The sequence below is a fragment of the Periplaneta americana genome, chromosome 7 (genome assembly GCF_040183065.1).
Source record: "Periplaneta americana isolate PAMFEO1 chromosome 7, P.americana_PAMFEO1_priV1, whole genome shotgun sequence".
Classification (NCBI taxonomy): domain Eukaryota; kingdom Metazoa; phylum Arthropoda; class Insecta; order Blattodea; family Blattidae; genus Periplaneta; species Periplaneta americana.
In genome coordinates this window covers 19,212,572-19,234,337 of record NC_091123.1, presented here as the reverse complement: position 1 = coordinate 19,234,337, position 21,766 = coordinate 19,212,572, and the positions used below count along the sequence as shown (strand labels likewise).

At 35.8% G+C, this 21,766-nt stretch overlaps 1 protein-coding gene across 1 annotated transcript; it reads right to left on the bottom strand.

Annotated features, from left to right (window-relative positions):
* Nucleotides 1-15,531: 15,531 nt before the first annotated feature.
* On the bottom strand, nucleotides 15,532-20,416 carry LOC138702683 (micronuclear linker histone polyprotein-like). The gene is made up of 2 exons (XM_069830009.1): nucleotides 19,976-20,416; nucleotides 15,532-15,948 (listed from the first exon to the last, which is right to left on the bottom strand). The coding sequence occupies exons 1-2, from the start codon at nucleotides 20,387-20,389 to the stop codon at nucleotides 15,643-15,645; spliced, it is 720 nt and encodes a 239-aa protein (XP_069686110.1). The 5' UTR covers nucleotides 20,390-20,416; the 3' UTR covers nucleotides 15,532-15,642.
* Nucleotides 20,417-21,766: the final 1,350 nt, after the last annotated feature.

The following is a 21,766-nucleotide window of genomic DNA, read 5'->3' as shown; positions in this document are numbered from 1 at the left end:
TCTGAAGTGTTTGTGCAAAGATTTGCCCTATGCTACCTGCTTTGCAGTTACAAAATAACATTACTATTGTGCTTTGAAGTAAGCAATTTCTGAGAGGCGAATATTGTCGGAATTTTTAATCTGATTTTGCATTAACAAAATAATAATTAATATCAAGTACAACCGATTAATTTTAATCGACTCGATTATCCAATTAACCCCTTCAGACCTGATTTTATATTTTAAAAAATTGAAGAAAAAATCTGGTCACATAATCATTCTGGTGATCCAAAATTCTAAAATCAAGTCTTCACAGAAAATCAAAATTTGGGGACAATTTTGACCCCTGGGGCCCCAAAATTTTAAATTTTATTTTTAATTCAAGCATAGAAATGTTTAAAAAATAATATTCTCCATTTCTATTGCATTGAATTTTTCAAAATATCGAAGACATTCCAAAAAAAGAAACAATGTACACTATAATGTACATCACGCCTGAAGGGGATAAATAGTTTTTATCAATTAATCTTACAACAGAAATTGATCCATTAATCGATCAGGTAATATTGCTTATGTTATATAAAAGAATTTTTGTAGGGATTTCTTGCGTGAAGTAGGGATATTTTATGAGGACAGTAGTGATTTTTGGTTACAGCAACCTGGCAACACGGAACTGCGATGTTTATCTAGCGTTTGAGTGAGATAAAGGTGATATCGCTAGCGAAATTATACCAGAGTCCAGCGCTGAAAGTTACCCAGCATTGGCTCTTATTGCAGGCCTGCACAAGGTTTGCGCTCTCCGAGCCGGCTCACAGTTCATGAGCGGAATGCAGGTATTTAGCTGCGCTCTGTATAAGGGTGGACTGGAAGAAGGGGTGATCTCGTACAAAATAAACACAAAAGGAAGTACTATTACGAGTGCTTATGAAATGAATTCCCGTTCAGTGTTTGCAAAACTATCTCGGACTATTATTAATTAATAAAGAAATATTTATTTTACAGAAATAATATAAATTCTATAGCTACTTAAATGTACAATATCATTTTGTTATATGTTTATTTATCAGTACATGAAAACGAGGTTTTATGCTGTTGGCAGCTGAAAGGAACAGTAGCCTACCTACTGATCATAATAAAACATCAGTTACAGATGTTCGATGTCTGCCTTTATTAAAGTTGATTATAGAAAACAGTTGCTCACAAATATAAATGTTGAGCCAAACATAGCAATCATTTTCACAGCCAGCCTGTGTAGTCGTGGATATTATTGCTAATGTTTAGTCTTGTAAAACTCAACCAGGCTAGTAGTATTATTCAAACGATCTTTAGCCCTTAGGTCACATTGAAGATCAATAAGTTCGAGCTGTAAATCGTTAAATGTTAAATGTTATGTTCCGTCTTTTAGATTCCTCCATACTGTACTGTAGCAGTAGGTAAGCAACGTGAAACAGTTACTGAGAATAGGCCTACACACTGCACTCCACTAGATAGCTGAGTGGTCGTTTCCCTCTCCTCTACCTACAGCAAATCTATGTCATTCTGACGTATCTTCCTCTCCGTTTCGGCGAGCGGTAAAGACCGCTCTCCCGCTCCGAAGGCGGTATGGCATAGTTGCGCCCCGCGGTCAATTGAGAGGTCTAGGCATGGAAAATTGCGCCCCGAAGAAATCAGGTAGCAGAAGGGACATGGCATAGTTGCGCCCCGAAGAAATCAGGTAGCAGAAGGGACATGGTATAGTTGCGCCCCGAAGAAATCAGGTAGCAGAATGGACATGACATAGTTGCGCCCCGATGGGCATAGTACACACGAAAGTGATTGTCATAATATAATAAAATTACTTAAAAATATTACAGTGATAACTGCAGTGAAATCAGGTAGGCCTAGCATATGATCAATTTTGCTATTTAAAATAACACTTCTTTTTATCGATCACACAATAAATGAACTGCATTTTTTGTTTGTACATCGATATCTTAACTTGCGGTACAGGGTTTCGAATATTGAAACTTAGAACCATTGTGAATTGTTAACTCTTTACCCTTTTCACTAAACTTAAGATTAATTTTAAATTATTCTCACTATACACCACACACGGTGTGAAAATCACAAAAAAAAAATGCCAACGGCTCACTCATTTGAATATGTCAGTTAATAAAATACTGCCAACTTTATGGTGTTCATTTTAACGGTAGGCTATTGATAATCACTGCGTAAATCAGGGCTGGGCAGCAAGAGCGGATTTTACTCTCTCACGGAGAGCCATATGATTTATCTTCATCCCCTTTCTTCCCCGCCGAACACCGCGCAGCATTGATTCAGTGACGGATGAATATTAACCGTCCCCGTTTAGAGTTTGGATCCGCTCCCGATGCCCAACCCTGATATAAACAGTAGAAAAACAGTTAATAAAGTACTGCCAACTTCATGGTGTTCATTTTTACGGTATCGATAATAAATATTAAGTCGAATAAGAAATCAATAAGGTTGGTTGATTACGAGGCTCGAGTTTCCGTAATGTATTTTTATCTACCTATTTCATCGGGGCGCAACTATGCCATGGCCCTTCTGCTACCTGATTTCTTCGGGCCGCAACTATGCCATGCCCCTTCTCTCTACCTGATAGGAACGGGGCGCAATTATGCCCACGAAACAGGGATCCTTTTTTATCTTCTGCATTTTATCTGACCGTGGGGCGCAACTATGCCCTGCCCCTCCGAAGGAGCGCGCGCGCTCGTTGAGCGCTGTTTGTGCAGGCCTGTCTTATTGGTTTGAGGGAAAACCCAGGAAAAAAAAAAAAAAACCTCGACCAGATACTGTAACTTGTCCCAATCAGGATGCATAAATTCCATTGAATTTCAAGTAGGTATGAAAGCCTTTACTTTTGAAGAACCCTGTCGACATGTTTAATCAGCGGAATGCAGAGCAGATTATGTAAGACACGTTGTGTGAAGGCGATGCTCGCGTAAGCTGATCACGCGACGGTTAACAGGTGTGGAGGAAAACTGTATGCGCAGCTTCTAAAATTAATAACTTTCCTGAACTGCGGACGTAACCTTCTGGGAAATGCGCTTCTGAATTAATAAGAGCCTTCAACTGGGTTAAAATCAAATCGAAATTCTTGAGGGGCGAGTCCTTCAGTCAAATCGCCTTTCCCTGCCGCACACCACAGTTCAAACCCAGAGGCGTAGTGACAGACGTTTTACTTTCTTCATTCGACCTTTACCTCACAGACTTCACTTCTTTGAACTTAATGTTCTTTTCGAGCTGCTTTTAACTTCTATTGTCTTTCAGCTTTATTTCTTTTTACTTTTATTGCCATTTATTTTCTTCGCCTTTATTTTATCGACGTTTAATATTTTACTTTCACTTTGGTTATTGTAATATGTAGCTACTCAGCGATGTATATAATGGAGGGGGAAAGAAAATGGTCACCTTACCCCTTACCTCCTGGTATAGTTGTCTCATAAGTGGGGTCTTTTTGGTATCACTTATTAGCTTCAGACCTGTCTTCAACCAATCGACTAAACAAAAACTGTCTTTTACTGTCATTGCCCTTTATTTTCATTGTCCCTTATTTCCTTTGTCCTTTACTTTCATTCCTCTTCACTTCCCTTCTCTTTACTTCTATTGCCCTCCACTTCCATTATCCTTCACTTCCATTGTCCTTTACTTCCATTCCTCTTCACTTCCATTGTCCTTTACTTCCATTCCCTTCACTTCCATTGTCCTTTACTTCCATTCCTCTTCACTTCCATTCCCTTCACTTCCATTGCTATTTACTTCCATTGCCCTTTACTTCCATTGCCCTTCACTTCCATTGTCCTTCACTTCCATTGTCCTTTACTTCCATTCCCTTCACTTCCATTGTCCTTTACTTCCATTGCTCTTTACTTCCATTGTCCTTTACTTCCATTGCCCTTTACTTCCATTGTCCTTCACTTCCATTGTCCTTCACTTCCATTGTCCTTTACTTCCATTCCCTTCACTTCCATTATCCTTTACTTCCATTGCTCTTTACTTCAATTGTCCTTTACTTCCATTGCCCTTTACTTCCACTGCCCTTCACTTCCATTGTCCTTTACTTCCATTGCCCTTTACTTCCATTGTCCTTCACTTCCATTGTCCTTCACTTCCATTGTCCTTTACTTCCATTCCCTTTACTTCCATTGTCCTTTACTTCCATTGCTCTTTACTTCAATTGTCCTTTACTTCCATTGCCCTTTACTTCCACTGCCCTTCACTTCCATTTCCTTCACTTCCATTGCCCTTTACTTTCATTTCCCTTCACTTCCATTGCTCTTTACTTTCATTGTCCTTTACTTTCATTGCCCTTTACTTCCATTGTCCTTCACTTCCATTATCCTTTACTTTCATTTCCCTTCACATCTATTGCACTTTACTTCCACTGCCCTTCACTTCCATTGTCCTTTACTTCCATTGCCCTTTACTTCCATTGTCCTTCACTTCCATTGTCCTTTACTTCCATTCCCTTCACTTCCATTGTCCTTTACTTCCATTGCTCTTTACTTCAATTGTCCTTTACTTCCATTACCCTTTACTTCCACTGCCCTTCACTTCCATTTCCTTCACTTCCATTGCCCTTTACTTTCATTTCCCTTCACTTCCATTGCTCTTTACTTCCATTGTCCTTTACTTTCATTGCCCTTCACTTCCATTGTCCTTCACTTCCATTGTCCTTTACTTTCATTTCCCTTCACATCCATTGCCCTTTACTTCCACTGCCCTTCACTTCCATTGTCCTTTACTTCCATTGCCCTTTACTTCCATTGTCCTTCACTTCCATTGTCCTTCACTTCCATTGTCCTTCACTTCCATTGTCCTTTACTTCCATGCCCTTCACTTCCATTGTCCTTTACTTCCATTGCTCTTTACTTCAATTGTCCTTTACTTCCATTGCCCTTTACTTCCACTGCCCTTCACTTCCATTTCCTTCTCTTCCATTGCTCTTTACTTTCATTTCCCTTCACTTCCATTGCTCTTTACTTCCATTGTCCTTTACTTTCATTGCCCTTCACTTCCATTGTCCTTCACTTCCATTGTCCTTTACTTTCATTTCCCTTCACATCCATTGCCCTTTACTTCCATTGCCCTTTACTTCCATTGCCCTTTATTTTCATTGCCCTTTACTTTCATTGCCCTTTAATTCCACTACCCTTTACTTTTGTTGTCCTTTATTTTCATTGTCCTTTACTTCCATTGTCCTTTACTTTAATTTCCCTTTACTTCCATTACCCTTTACTTGAATTGCCCTTTACCTCCATTGCCCTGTAATTTTATTGTCTTTATTTTATTGCTTTTTACTCTTACTTTTGTTCTCCTGTTATTTATGCTCCGTCAGGCACTTAAATTGTAGTAGTAGCAGCAGTAGAAATGGACGAAAAGATAAAACTTAATCAATAGCGACTATCAAAAGCCTTAGGCTTTGCATCCTGCAAAATGTTCACTGTTCATATAGTTATTTCATTTAGAGGATTTACTTCTGTAAATTCTTAAATCAGAGGCCAATATTATGCTCAGTTTTATATTGCGGTGTTCACAAAAAGCAGCAAATAACTCTCATATAAAGATTAGGATGGAAAAAGAATAGATAGAAAATAGAAGAGGAAGGTGGATAGGAGAATGAGGTGGAGGAGACAACTAAGAAAGAAGGACAAAATAAGGAGGAGGAGGATGATATAGGATGGAGGAAAAAGAAATGTGATTTATTCAAAGTCGTCATGTAAATATAGATTCGAACCGAGTAGGCTAGTATTTGTTGTCATGTTTGGAATGCCGAAAAATTGTGAAGAGGGGCTGGATTAGCGACCACTTACAACACAGACTTGTGCCACCCACGCATTGCGAGATGAGTGTTGTGGATAAAGACGTTTCAACAGCTGGTTACTTCAATCACTTTAATTCTTTTCGTGAATTTTAAAGCCGTATCGTAAGGATTTCAGAAAAACTATCCCAAACGACATGCAGGACATTTTTGAAGAAAAGGAAGCGAAATGACTGGTAGGGTAATTGTAGGGTGAAGAATAATGCATGGCTCAGGATCACGAAAGCTGTACTCGGCGTATCATTAATGTAGTCCGCGACCCCTCATCAGCCTTTGTAACACAAGGAATTTCTTGCCGTTTAAATGAACAGCCATGGTCTCATTATTACTTTCGACTCCTAACTTTTCTTACATCTGTAATAAGAAAACTCCGAGGGGAGGAGTATGAAGGAATACTGCTTAAATAAGTAAAATGATTTCTACACTCTGTTACAAAGGTGATAATAATTTATGCGCCGTCATAAAAGACAGGAAAAACGTTAAAAAGGGAAGAAATCATTATTATCCTACTTGAAAAGATGATGTTGAAATAATGATTAAAAGTTTTGACCGTAATGTTCAGGTGTAGAAAGCAAGAGGCTTCTGAAATGACATTTTCTTGTTTAAAGAACAGAATAATGAATTAACTAGGTTCTAGAGACTTACAGGTGGACTTCTTGGTGTCATATGATACTAAAATGCTTCGCGTTAGTCAGTCAATTTTATTTCCGTAGCATAAATCATTATTCATTTCACTTCCATCACTTGAAAACGTGACAGAGAATTTAAGAAATCCTTTGGATTGCATGAAACATCTTTATTCTTGTTTAGGTTAGATTAGGGTGGATTAAATTTAAGAATTAAATAAATGCTACCACAGGCAGGATGAGTACACTCTATCCACTCGGTATAGCTACAATAGGGCAACACAGGCTAGAATGACGTAATGACCCAATTAATTAGGGGGAAATGGGAGGAGAAATAATTTAAATGCACCCTATCCCGCAAGGAAAAACATATATGATCTTCAAGCTTGTAGGGCCATTATTTATTTATTTATCTATCCTATCTATCTATCTACCTATCTATCCTATCTATCTGTCTATCTGTCTGTCTGTCTGTCTGTCTGTCTGTCTGTCTGTCTGTCTGTCTGTCTGTCTGTCTGTCTGTCTGTCTGTCCGTCCGTCCGTCCGTCCGTCCGCCCGCCCACCCACCCACCCACCCACCCACCCACCCATCCATCTATCTATTTATTTGTTCCTTTATTTATTTATTTATTTATTTATTTATTTATTTATTTATTTATTTATTTATTTATTTATTCATTCTTTCATTCTTATTTGCCACCGTGGATGAAATTGACAATTATTGTTAAATAACAAAAAATAATTGACAAACATACGTTAGTCACAATTCAAATTTATGTTGACAAAAATGAGCAAACAACAATTCAGCATTTAGATAAAGTGACGTCATCAGTAACCATTTCTTTACGGCAGTTTTAAATTGCTGTACAGTGATTGTTTTAGTGTCTTTTCAGGCAATCAAAGTATTTAGACCTACTGCAATAACGATAAAACTATTTACAGTTTTACTTAAACGAGTCTGAGGTATATAAGTCTATATTGTATTGTGGTTATGGATATCTGTTATAGTGATATAATAGTTTAGGTTGACATAAATATAAAAACTTTAGATTGATTATCCTTATAGGCTATCCATAACGTTTGGTTTGCAATGAATATATTTGCTAGCTGCATAAATTAGTCTATAACTCTTTTTTTCACTTTAAAAACAATCAGCATGTGAACTATTCATCCAGAGGCGAAGTCCACATATTAAATGGCTGTGAGAAAAGAAAAATATACAATTTTTTAAATACTTACTTACTTACTGGCTTTTAAGGAACCCGGAGGTTCAGTGTCGCCCTCACATAAGCCAGCCATTGGTCCCTATCCTGAGCAAGATTAATCCAGTCTCTACCATCATATCCCACCTCCCTCAAATCCATTTTAATATTATCTTCCCATCTACGTCTCGGTCTCCCCAAAGGTCTATTACCCTCCGGCCTCCCAACTAACACTCTATACGCATTTCTGGATTTGCCCATACGTGCTACATGCCCTGCCCATCTCAAACGTTTGGATTTAATGTTCCTAATTATGTCAGGTGAAGAATACAATGCGTGCAGCTCTGCGTTGTGTAACTTTCTCCATTCTCCTCTAACTTCATCCCTCTTAGCTCCAAATATTTTCCTAAGAACCTTATTCTCAAACACTCTTAATCTCTGTTCCTCTCTCAAAGTGAGAGTACAAGTTTCAGAGCCATACAGAACAACCGGTAATATAACAGATTTATAAATTCTAACTTTCAGATTTTTTAACAGCAGACTAGATGACAAAAGCTTCTCAACTTAATAATAACAGGCATTTCCCATATTTATTCTGCGTTTAATTTCCTCCTGAGTGTCATTTATATTTGTTACTGTTGCTCCAAGATATTTTAATTTTTCCACCTCTTCGAAGGATGAATCTCCAATTTTTATAGTTCCATTTCGTACAATATTCTGGTCACGAGACATAATCATATACTTTATCTTTCCGGGATTTACTTCTAGCCCTATGATCTTACACTTTTTTAAATAGTAACAGAAATACAAGTTTTCAATGTTCTTATTAGAAATACAGCTGTCGTTAATTTGGTTATAATAATATGTTTTCAATATATATGTTCTAAGTGATGTGAAGGTCCAATAACAAGTGCAGACGAAATCTCTATTCTTTTATTTATAAAAAGGTATTTTGTTATTTTTATCTCCATTGATAGTCAGTCGATACAGAGTAGTTAAATAACTCATTGAAAATGACGTCATGTATTAGATACCAGTCAATCAACTAACGTTTTGGAATCCATAAGACGAACGATCTGCGAAGCAACAAACCGTATGAATTCCTGCCACTAACGTCAACTATTCAATATTTAGGAATGGCGAGTATAAGCAGACATAGTTGACATAATCTTGCCTCTTTCAAACCGTGTGTGGCTTTAAACGTCTCTGTAGGTTACCACAAAGTTGAGACGTCAACTGAGCGATAAATCTCCGCGTCTGATGTCAATAAATTTCTTTTATTCTTCGCGACTTGTTTGGCTACACAGCCTTCACGCATGTTCGTGTCTTATTCCTTACCAAGTTTGCATTCGTACGGTTTTGCCAAGTGAAGTCATCACATTTGCATGCATATGCCACGAAGTCTATCAGTGCAAATATGATTTTTGAAACTTTTATTTCGCAGCTGGACTAGAATGACTATAACAACTACTCCCGCAACGTTTCCATAGTCACAAAGAGGAAAAAAACAAAAGAATGGAAACTTGAATTTTTATTCAGTACTGGCCAACGTAAAATCAGTTACGATATCAATTCATCATCCTCAATCCTCATATTATGTTTCTTCTTTGTTTGTTTTTATTTCTTATCCTACTATTTGACGACGTTGTATCATTTATTTTATCTAGAGACTGTAGAATTTACTATAAATGTTTTTATTTATTTATTACTATTTATTTATTTGTATTTGTTTATTTATTTGTATATATTCATTTATTTACATATTAATTCATTAAGTAATTAATAAATTGTTTTTTTTATTTTATTTATTTACTTTTTGTTACTATTCATTTATTTGTGTTTTTATTTGTATTTATTTATTTATTTTCATATTAATTCATTAATTTATTTATTCACTCATTTATTTAATTTTTTACTTACTTACTTACGTACTAACTTACTTACTGGCTTTTAAGGAACCCGGAGGTTCATTGCCGCCCTCACATAAGCCCGCCATTGGTCCCTATCCTGAGCAAGATTAATCCATTCTCTATCATCATATCCCTCCTCCCTCAAATCCATTTTAATATTATCTTCCCACCTACGTCTCGGCCTCCCCAAAGGTCTTTTTCGCTCCGGCCTCCCAACTAACACTCTATATGCATTTCTGGATTCGCCCATACGTGCTACATGCCCTGCCCATCTCAAACGTCTGGATTTAATGTTCCAAATTATGTCAGGTGAAGAATACAATGCGTCCAGTTCTGCGTTGTGTAACTTTCTCCATTCCCCAGTAACTTCATCCCTCTTAACCCCAAATATTTTCCTAAAAACCTTATTCTCAAACACCTTTAACCTATGTTCCTCTCTCAAAGTGAGAGTCCAAGTTTCACAACCATAAAGAACAACCGGTAATCTAACTGTTTTATAAATTCTAACTTTCAGAATTTTTGACAGCAGACTGGATGATAAAATCTTCTCAACCGAATAATAACAGGCATTTCCCATATTTATTCTGCGTTTAATTATTTCCCGAATACCATTTATATTTGTTACTGTTGCTCCCAGGTATTTGAATTTGTCCACCTCTTCAAAAGATAATTTTCCAATTTTCATGTTTTCATTTCGTACAATATTCTGGTCACGAGACATAATCATATACTTTGTCTTTTCGGGATTTACTTCCAAACCTATCTCTTTACTTGCTTCCAATAAAATTCCCGTGTTTTCCCTAATCGTTCGTGGATTTTTTCCTAACATATTCACGTCATCCGCATAGACAAGCAGCTGATGTAACCCGTTCAATTCCAAACCCTCTCTGTTATCCTTGACTTTACTAATGGCATATTCTAGAGCAAAGTTAAAAAGTAAAGGTGATAGTGCATCTCCTATTGTTATTGCATATTGTTATTATTATTATTTTTGTTGTTGTTGTTGTTGTTGTGAATAATAGATCAATGATGGAATGCCGGTAGTGGAAATGAGAATATGTCGCCAAAACCTACTACCAAGAACAATTTAGCAAGAACAATTTCCACTTGAACACGCCGTGATTCAAACCCCAGCTACCAGCGTGGAAAGCCAGTGGTTCCAGCAGTTAGGTACGATAAATAAAATATCATAATTTCAACTCCACAACCTTTGGCTGTAACTGGAATTGAAGTAAATTTACTTCTGAAGGATAGACTTCTCGAATCATGCCCATTACATTTGAAATCTATAGTAATGGACGTAAATAAATAATTTTCATAGACGGAAAGAATGATCGCATGTATTAGCTTCTTTTGTTCTCACCTGGTCCGGTTTCACAAGTTTAGACAACTAGACTTCGTGTCACGAAGACATAAGAACGCTTAATGGACGACTCGATTCCAATAAATAATGTAGGAAAAAAATCAACTTCTTGGTAATTTTCTTATTTTCTTATATCAGTTTAGTTTAAGGACGATTTCTTAAAACGATCGAGCACAAAACACGCACTACAAATATAGGCCTAATATAACAAATTACCGTGGACAGCGTCGACTCGGCTGTGCGTAGTATATAATGAATCACTTCTAAGTTTAGGAGCCACCGCCGGCCGAGGTCTAGGTTAACACGCGGAGCTAGAGCTCCGATGAGGAGCAGGCTACTCAGGACTGGGTTCGAATCCCACTTAACGTGATCACATGCTTGGATTTATTACGAGGTTTCTCCCAACTGTAAGGCGAATGTTCGGTGATCCCGTGGTGGCTCTTCGGACTAACCTCGCCAAGTACCATCTCGCTGTCACCAGTTCCTCCGAACCGCGTTGTTACACGAGATATTTAAATGTTTACAAGTTTCTGTACATAGACAGTATGCTCGAAACCACTTCTTCGATGCAGTGTCTGCCTAGATCATATATACCCAGATTGCTCGGCGTTATAGGCTTTGACGTTAACAACTTTTGTCAGGTTTACTATGCTGCCATCTAGTTGTTACATAAGGAGTCACGTCATAACTCCCATTTGAATTGCATTAGCGACTGTACTGCCATCTCGTGTTCGTTTACGGCGGACGGGTGGCGATCCTGGCGGTTGTTCTCTTCAAAGTGCAACCGATTTTAACATAGGAATTATCAATCTATAAATGTGATCTGGGGTGTCTGCCAAATAAAAATCAACAGGTGCACAGCTTTAATATGATACTTATCTTTATGTAGAAGGGCGCGGAACAAGGATAACAGGGGAAATACAGGGAAAAGAAGGGAAATCAAAGAGAATAAGAGGAACAAAGAAGAACAAGGATAAGAAGGAGAATAAAAGGAAAACAAGGAGAACTAGAAGAAGACAAGGAGAACAAGAGGAAGAGAAGGAAAACAAGGTGATACAAGGAGAACAAGGGAATACAAGGTAAACAAAGGGAGAACAAGGTGAAGACAAGGAGAACAAGGGGAAGACAATAAGAACTAGGAGAATACAAGGAGAATAAGGAGAACTAGGAGAAGTCAAGGAGAACAAGGGGAAGACAATAAGAACTGGAAGAATACAAGGAGAATAAGGAGAAGACAAGGAGAACAAGGGGAAGAGAAGGAAAACAAGGTGATACAAGGAGAACAAGGGAATACAAGGTAAACAAAGAGAGAACAAGGTGAAGACAAGGAGAACAAGGGGAAGACAGTAAGAACTAGGAGAATACAAGGATAATTAGGAGATGATAAGGAGAACTAGGAGAAGACAAGGAGAACAAGGGGAAGACAAGGAGAACAAGGGGAAGACAGTAAGAACTAGGAGAATAAGGAGAAGATAAGGAGAACAAGGTGAAGATAAGTAGAACTAGGAGAAGACAAGGAGAACAAGGGGAAGACAAGGAGAACAAGGGGAAGACAGTAAGAACTAGGAGAATACAAGGAGAATAAGGAGAAGATAAGGAGAACTAGGAGAAGACAAGGAGAACAAGGGGAAGACAAGGAGAACAAGGGGAAGACAGTAAGAACTAGGAGAATACAAGGAGAATAAGGAGAAGATAAGGAGAACTAGGAGAAGACAAGGAGAACAAGGGGAAGACAAGGAGAAAAAGGGGAAGACAAGGAGAACAAAGAGAAAAACGAGGAGAACAATGAATAAAAAGAAGAACAAGTGGAAGACAAGGAGAACGAGGGAAGACAAGGAGAACAGGGTGAAAACAAGGAGAACAAGGAGAAGACAATAAGAACTAGGAGAATAAGGAGAAGACAAGAAGAAAAAGGGGAAGACGAGAACAAGGATAACAAGGGGAAAGTAAAAAGAACAAGGGAAATACAAGGAGAACAAAGAGAATACATGGAGAACAAGGGGATACAAGAAGAAAAAGGAGAACAAGTAGAACACACGGAAAACAAGTGGAAAGCAAAAAAAAAAACAAAGGGGAATACAAGGAGAACAAGACAACAAAAGGAGAACTAGGATAATACAAGGAAAACCAAAAGAATACAAGGAGAACAAGAGGAATACAAGGATAATAGAGGGAAAGTAAAAAGAACAAGGGAAATAGAAGGAGAATGTAGGGAATACATGGAAGACAAGGAGAATGCAAATTATTATTACTGTATTATTATTATTATTATTATTATTATTATTATTATTATTATTATTATTATTATTATTATTTCAACCTTGCCATAGCATTTTTTAAATATCTAATCGTTTAAATACAGTTCTCCAGTCTTTAAAAGCGATACACTAACTGCTTGGCTAACAGAACATCAACTATATTGATCTGAAATGGTGGCAGTACCTAGTATTGCATTACTATAACTTACATTTCATATAAACAACAGAGAATTTTACTTCTAACTTGTTGGTAATTACACGTTCGTTTTAGTAGCCAATCACAACTTTCAATAAGTTAGCGATAGGAAATTGGATTGTTAATCTTATCCAGTGGAAATAATAATAATAACTGTACCAGAGATGGAATATCCTTTTGCCGGGCTTACGTTTAATCAGCCGAGTTTATTTATCCCGCATATCGTGATTCAGCGGAATTAGAGCGAGAGAGAAAAACACTAGACAACTTATATAGCGATCGTCGACTGTTATTATCAAGGCTATTATTGCGACATGGAATACCTACCTGCAGCGCCGCCATGGGCAGAACTGTCTAAGCATGCAATCCATTGTGTTACTTCTGCTGGAAAATAATACAATGATAACGTGAAAAAAGAAGAAGAGGGTGAAAAAAAGAATAACATGTGAAAGTTTTGTAGCCAGTCACGATAGTATTCTAATATCTTTGTGACTCAAAGTCTTCCGAATTGCGCATGTTATTATTTTTTTTATTTTTTTTTTTTTGCTATATTAAATTGATTACTTAATTTTGCATGTGCAGCAACATCATTCTTTTGTTTTCTGTGGAAGCAAAAATGAGAGAAAATCGATTAGCGGATGTTCTTAATCAAATTTAATTAATATTTTTCAGGTTTAAAAACTTTTATAAATTCAAGTGTAAGGTTATAGTACATTAGTCATTTATGACTTTCAAAAAAGCATATGACTCGGTTAAGACAGAAATTTTATATAATATTCTTATTGAATTTGGTATTCCCAAGAAACTAGTTCAATCACTTAAAATGTGTCTTAGTGAGACTTACAGCATAGTCCGTATAGGTCAGTTTCTATCTGATGATTTTCCAATTCACTGCGAGATAAAGCAGGGAGATGCACTATCACTTTTATTTTTTAACTTCGTTCTAGAATATGCCATTAGGAAAGTTCAGGATAACACAGAGGGTTTGGAATTGAACGGGTTACATCAGCTTCTTGTCTATACGGATGACGTGAATATGTTAGGAGAAAATCCACAAACGATTAGGGAAAACACGGAAATTCTACTTGAAGCAACTAAAGCGATAGGTTTGGAAGTAAATCCCGAAAAGACAAAGTATATGATTATGACCAGAATATTGTACGAAATGTAACTATAAAAATTGGAGATTTAGTCTTCGAAGAGGTGAAAAAATTAAAATATCATGGAGCAACAGTAACAAATATGAATGACACTCTGGAGGAAATTAAACATAGAATAAATATGGGAAATGCGTGTTATTATTCGGTTGAGAAGCTTTTGTCATCTAGTCTGCTGTCAAAAAACCTGAACGTTAGAATTTATAAAACAGTTATATTACCGGTTGTTCTGTATGGTTGTGAAACTTGGACTCTTACTTTGAGAGAGGAACATAGGTTAAGGGTGTTTGAGAATAAGAATAGGAAAATATTTGGGGCTACGTAAGAGGTAGAAAGACAATCTAAAAACCAAAATATATCTGCAAATATTGTGTGTATGCTATAAAGATTGCAAATTAATATAGTCAAAAATTGAAGAATAATAGCAAATTTTTTCATTCATACACAATAGCCATACTATTATTATTATTTATTATTTATTTTTATTATTATTATTATTATTATTATTATTATTATTATTATTATTATTATTATTATTATTATTATTATCAATACTTGTCTTATTTTTTATACTTTGTATGTCTCATTTATTTTGACATGCTGTTCACATTTTATTATGCTTTTTTCCTTTCTTTCTGTATGTTATATATTATGTCTGATTTCTACTTACTTGTTGTTTACATTTTATTATTATCTTATTCAGTTTTGTGTGTAGAATTGTAGTGTACTTTGTAAATTTGTAGTGTTTTTGTAACGCAGTTTTACTCCTGGTTAGAGAAGGCCGTATGGCCTTAACTCTGTCAGGTTAAATAAATTATTATTATTATTATTATTATTATTATTATTATTATTATTATTATTATTATACGCTCAAAGTATCCTGTTATTTCAAACGTTAGGTCTTTCTGCATTAATAACACAGTGCAAAGTTCCAAAAATCTCCGGTAATTTAACATAGTGAAAATCTCAAATTATGTACCCAGTATATATTTGCCAAGAGTGTTTTTATTTCCTGTGCCTAAATGTTGATCCAACCTTTTACATTTTGTCTTGCATAAAATCAGTGAAGTCGGTGCTGTGTCTATTTTCCTCGCATAACTATTTCATAATTAATTTTTCCTTGACTTGCTCTTGGGCCGAGAACGGCGTTTGTGGGTTGTGAACCTGGCCTTGCTTGCCGTCGTAGCTGAAGGCTTACATCGCCGCCTTTTATTGCGGGGGGAAGGAGATCTCGACGAATCGCTGTAGGAACTGTCTGAGGACGCAGAACTACTGCCGCGACTGTCTGGTACATGTTTGGCGTATTTCTTCACAGCCTTAATGGTTCCAGAACGAGAGAACCAAGATTTATCTTGTCCTTCGTCATCGGGGGACTTCAGCTGTGAAGAACTTCTTTTCCGCCTCCGCGCGCTAACCTGTAGCAGAGAATTTAAACTTAAACAAAAACTTAACGCTGACATGAAATCAGGGAACCATTCACAATATGTAAAGGCTGGTTCACAATAAACCGGAAACGAGAATCGGAACGAAAACGAAAAAGGTAAAATTGTTAAAATGTATAGGCCTACATTTAAATGTGAGCATTCACAATTAACAAAAAGCTTACCGGAGCCCGAGATCGGGAACGGAGAGTTGGCCAAGTTTCAACTTTGGCGTTCACGTTTCCGATCACAGCCTACTAGATTCATTCTATTGCCATCTAAAAGCTATTTTGTCGTCGTATATTTTGTAGCAAGAAGACCGTGACATAACATATGCATTATTTTGTTCTGTGCTGTGCATCATGGAGCAAGTTTTATTTGATGAGATTCTAATATTGAAATCCTCACGTTTAAGATAAGCGGCGTGCCTCGTATAAAGATGAGAAAATGAAGGAGAATACGTGGCTTTCGATAGCTGCATCTTTGAACACCGATCGGAAGCGAATCATATTTTATTACTGTATTGGTTGTATTACACACTACATATTCACGCTTCAATTCAATAACTACTGGTGTGTTTATTTTTGTTCTATTACAAATGTTTCTTCTCTAATTATTTTACATTATGGTAGACTTAAAATAGGTTGTGATAATAAAGATGCATGGGCATATTTATAGTATCGTACCTAATGAAATGTTTCAGTTGAAATTTCGAAGTTGGTTAACCTGTGTTTATGTTGGCTGCCTTGTACTCATGAGAGAACGCCATTGGTCAATTATACACAAATAACATCAGAATGCGTAGTATCGACTTTACTTATCGTTATTGACATATATATATATATATATATATATATATATATATATATATATATATCGATATGCATAGTCGTCTACGTTCTCGGTTTATTGTGAATCAAAAATTTTCATATTCACGTCCTCTGCTTCTCGTTTTCATTCTGGTTCTCGTTTCCGGTTTATTGTGAACCAGCCTTAACCGTAAAGACGTTTATTTCTAAGTTTTGCATTAGTTGGCTGTTTTATTGAGAGGAGGGAAGATTGAACACTGAAATGACGAAAACTGACAGGTTACCATTTAATTCTTTTTGACCTATAATGACCATTTTTTAAAATCAATATACATATGTCTTCCATACCTACAAGAATGTGATTCTGATTGAATGTTTTGTTTAGCTATATTCATAAATTGTTTGAAATTACGTAGTTTTCGGTAACTCAAAACAATTGTTTTTAATGTACCTTTTCACAAAAACTATCATAGGCAGGAATGTAAATATTTTTTCACACATGTTAGGAGCCATATGTTACAATACAAGGAACATAGAATATCACATCTTAATTAATATCATATGAAAATTATTTACGATTTTCAAATTTTCCAATCTAAAAAAAAATACTTTTTTAGAATATTTAACATGCCGTATGAACGAGTAAGTACCCTTTGATAAATAAGGTACCTCTCCAGTATTAGCCTATAGTGTCGAGAAAACAGTTTGTTGTGTTTGTTTTTACTTTAGTTGATGATTGGGTTCGTTATGTTTGTTTTTACTTTAGTTGATGATTGGGTTCGTTGTGTTTGTTTTTACTTTAGTTGATGATTGTGTTTGTTCTGTTTGTTTTTACTTTAATTGAAAATTATATTTGTTGTGTTTGTTTTTACTTTAATTGATGATTGGGTGTGTTGTGTTTGTTTTTACTTTAATTCATAATTGTATTTGTTGTATTTGGTTTTACTTTAACTGATAATTGTATTTGTTGTATTTGTTTTCACTTTAATTGATAATTGTATTTGTTGTCTTTGTTTTTACTTTAATTGATAATTGTATTTGTTGTGTTTGTTTTTACTTTAACTGATAATTGTATTTGTTTTCACTTTAATTGATAATTGTATTTGTTGTCTTTGTTTTTACTTTAATTGATGATTGGGTTTGTTGTGTTTGTTTTCACTTTAATTGATAATTGTATTTGTTGTGTTTGTTTTTATTTTAATTGATAATTGTATTTGTTGTGTTTGTTTTTACTTTAACTGATAATTGTATTTGTTGGATTTGTTTTCACTTTAATTGATAATTGTATTTGTTGTGTTTGTTTTTATTTTAATTGATAATTGTATTTGTTGTGTTTGTTTTTACTTTAACTGATAATTGTATTTGTTTTCACTTTAATTGATAATTGTATTTGTTGTCTTTGTTTTTACTTTAATTGATGATTGGGTTTGTTGTGTTTGTTTTCACTTTAATTGATAATTGTATTTGTTGTGTTTGTTTTTATTTTAATTGATAATTGTATTTGTTGTGTTTGTTTTTACTTTAACTGATAATTGTATTTGTTGTATTTGTTTTCACTTTAATTGATAATTGTATTTGTTGTGTTTGTTTTTATTTTAATTGATAATTGTATTTGTTGTGTTTGTTTTCACTTTAATTGATAATTGTATTTGTTGTGTTTGTTTTTATTTTAATTGATAATTGTATTTGTTGTGTTTGTTTTCACTTTAATTGATAATTGTATTTGTTGTATTTGTTTTCACTTTAATTGATAATTGTATTTGTTGTGTTTGTTTTTATTTTAATTGATAATTGTATTTGTTGTGTTTGTTTTTACTTTAACTGATAATTGTATTTGTTGTATTTGTTTTCACTTTAATTGATAATTGTATTTGTTGTGTTTGTTTTTATTTTAATTGATAATTGTATTTGTTGTGTTTGTTTTCACTTTAATTGATAATTGTATTTGTTGTGTTTGTTTTTATTTTAATCGATAATTGTATTTTTTGTGTTTGTTTTCACTTTAATTGATAATTGTATTTGTTGTGTTTGTTTTTATTTTAATTGATAATTGTATTTGTTGTGTTTGTTTTTACTTTAACTGATAATTGTATTTGTTGTGTTTGTTTTCACTTTAATTGATAATTGTATTTGTTGTGTTTGTTTTCACTTTAATTGATAATTGTATTTGTTGTGTTTGTTTTTATTTTAATTGATAATTGTATTTGTTGTGTTTGTTTTTACTTTAATTGATAATTGTATTTGTTGTGTTTGTTTTTACTTTAACTGATAATTGTATTTGTTGTATTTGTTTTCACTTTAATTGATAATTGTATTTGTTGTGTTTGTTTTTATTTTAATTGATAATTGTATTTGTTGTCTTTGTTTTTACTTTAATTGATGATTGGGTTTGTTGTGTTTGTTTTCACTTTAATTGATAATTGTATTTGTTGTGTTTATTTGGATTATTTTTTGCAAATTGGTTTGTTATGTTTGTATTTTCTTATTCGGCAGTTGCATTTGTTGTGTTTGTTTTTGCTTTAGTCTATAATAGGTTCTGTTGTGTTTGATTATATTTTGGTTGGTTGGTTTGTTGGGTGGAGAGTTGAAATTTTTTAGTTTTGTTTTATTTTGTTTCATCTGATGGATGGTATTGCTTTTATTTTTGCTTTTTTTGCGGATGATTTTATTGTTTCCCTTTCGATTTCGTTTAGTTCATTGTCTTTATTTATTTTCTCCCTTTTTGCATTATTTGATTGGTCGAACATTCGGTTGGTCGGTTTCAAATTTAATTTAAATTTATTTGTCAATAATTCTGAACACATTAAAGCCCCAAACCCTCCAATGCCCGAATTCATAGACGTCTACATATATTTAGGCAACGCCAGCGTTTTGGCGTGTGTCCTTGAGTAAACAGCCAGTCAGTGAGCATTTGTTGCCAGTGCAGCTGAGAACGGTACCGCCCAACACTGACCTTGTCAAAGGCAAGACACTCGCACTTTTTGTTTCTGGTGTGTGTCCTTGAGTACACTGTCCAGTCAGTGGCGTCTGCTGCCACTTCGACTGAGAGTGGTAACACCTCAGTAATCTGCCAATCAGTTGTCAGCTTTCTCAGCCACAGACTGTGGCAAAGATAAGGTACTCGCTCTCAACGTTCCCATTACTTATTTCACGCGCCACAAACGGTGGCTCTGGTTATACATGTATGTAGAATGTACTGAATAGCCTCTGACCTTTGGAATGGTGGAGCGTGAGCGCCCGTTGGATGTATTGTCGAACTTGCCGCTCTTGGTCGGTCTGCGCAACATCTGGCTTCTACGCCGCTTCTTATCGGTGCGGAGCTCTGTACTCGACGAGCATCCGCTGCTCCCACTGCTGCTGCTGCTGGATCTCCGAGTCCTAGTCTGTCTTCGTCGGATGGTCGACCTGCTCCTTTCCACCCTATCCGTCTTGCTTCGGCCCAGACTCTGCCGCTGCTTCTTGTTATTGGTCGTCACGCTCTTCTTCCTGGACGCAACATCCGCTCTCGACGCCTGATTCAGCGTGGACGGGTTTTTGAGGGCGGAGCGCAGCTTCCGGCGAGACCAAGACATCCGCGACCTGCAGGGGTAGAGCGACGAGGAGTGGCGGACGGCCGTGCGCTTCATTCTTTCCCTACGAACATCCTCCGGAGTGGTGCTGCCAACAAACACACTAGTTTACAATTCTGCTGAACATACCAGCAGTTTTTCTGAATACGTAAAAACATATATTGCAAGCGAAGGAGGTCACCCTTCACCGTAAAAAACAGCTTGTTACGAATCCTTCAAATAAGCCTCGGAATGGGACTGATTCTCTGGCACGACCACTATGTAGATGAAATTATTGGGGATCATCAACGTGGTTTTAGGCGTAATAAATCAACTATTGACCAGATATTTTGTATTCGACAGATAATGGAGAAAAAATGAGAGTATAAGGGTACAGTGCATCAGTTATTCATAGATTTCAAAAAGGCATATGACTCGGTTAAGAGAGAAGTTTTATATGATATTTTTATTGAATTTGGTATTACCAAGAAACTAGATCGATTAATTAAAATGTGTCTCAGTGAAACGTACAGCAGAGTTCGTATAGGTCAGTTTCTGTCAGATGCGTTTAGAATTCACTGTGGGCTAAAGCAAGGAGATGCACTATCACCTTCACTTTTTAACTTTGCTCTAGAGTATGCTATTAAGAAAGTCCAGGATAACAGAGAGGGCTTGGAGTTGAACGGGTTACATCAGCTGCTTGTCTATGCGGATGACGTGAATATGTTAGGAGAAAATCCACAAACGATTAGGGAAAACACGGGAATTTTACTGGAAGCAAGTAAAGAGATAGGTTTGGAAGTAAATCCCGAAAAGACAAAGTATATTATTATGTCTCGTGTCCAGAATATTGTACGAAATGGAAATATAAAAATTGGAAATTTATCTTTTGAAGAGGTGGAGAATTTCAAATATCTTGAAGCAACAGTAACAAATATAAATTATATTCGGGAGGGAATTGAACACAGAATAAATATGGGAAATGCCTGTTATTATTCGGTTGAGAAACTTTTATCATCCAGTCTGCTGTGGAAAAATCTGAAAGTTAGAATTTATAAAACAGTTATATGACCGGTTGTTCTGTATGGTTGTGAAACTTGGACTCTCACTTCCAAACAGGAGCATAGGTTAAGGGTGTTTGAGAATAAGATTCTTAGGAAAATATTTGGGGCTAAGAGGGATGAAGTTACAGGAGAATGGAGAAAGTTACACAACACAGAACTGCACGCATTGTATTCTTCACCTGACATAACTAGGAACATTAAATCCAGACGTTTGAGATGGGCAGGGCATGTAGCACGTATAGGCGAATCCAGAAATGCATATAGAGTGTTAGTTGGGAGGCCGGAGGGAAAAAGACCTTTAGGGAGGCCGAGACGTAGATGGGAAGATAATATTAAAATGGATTTGAGGGAGGTGGGATATGATGATAGAGAATGGATTAATTTTGCTCAG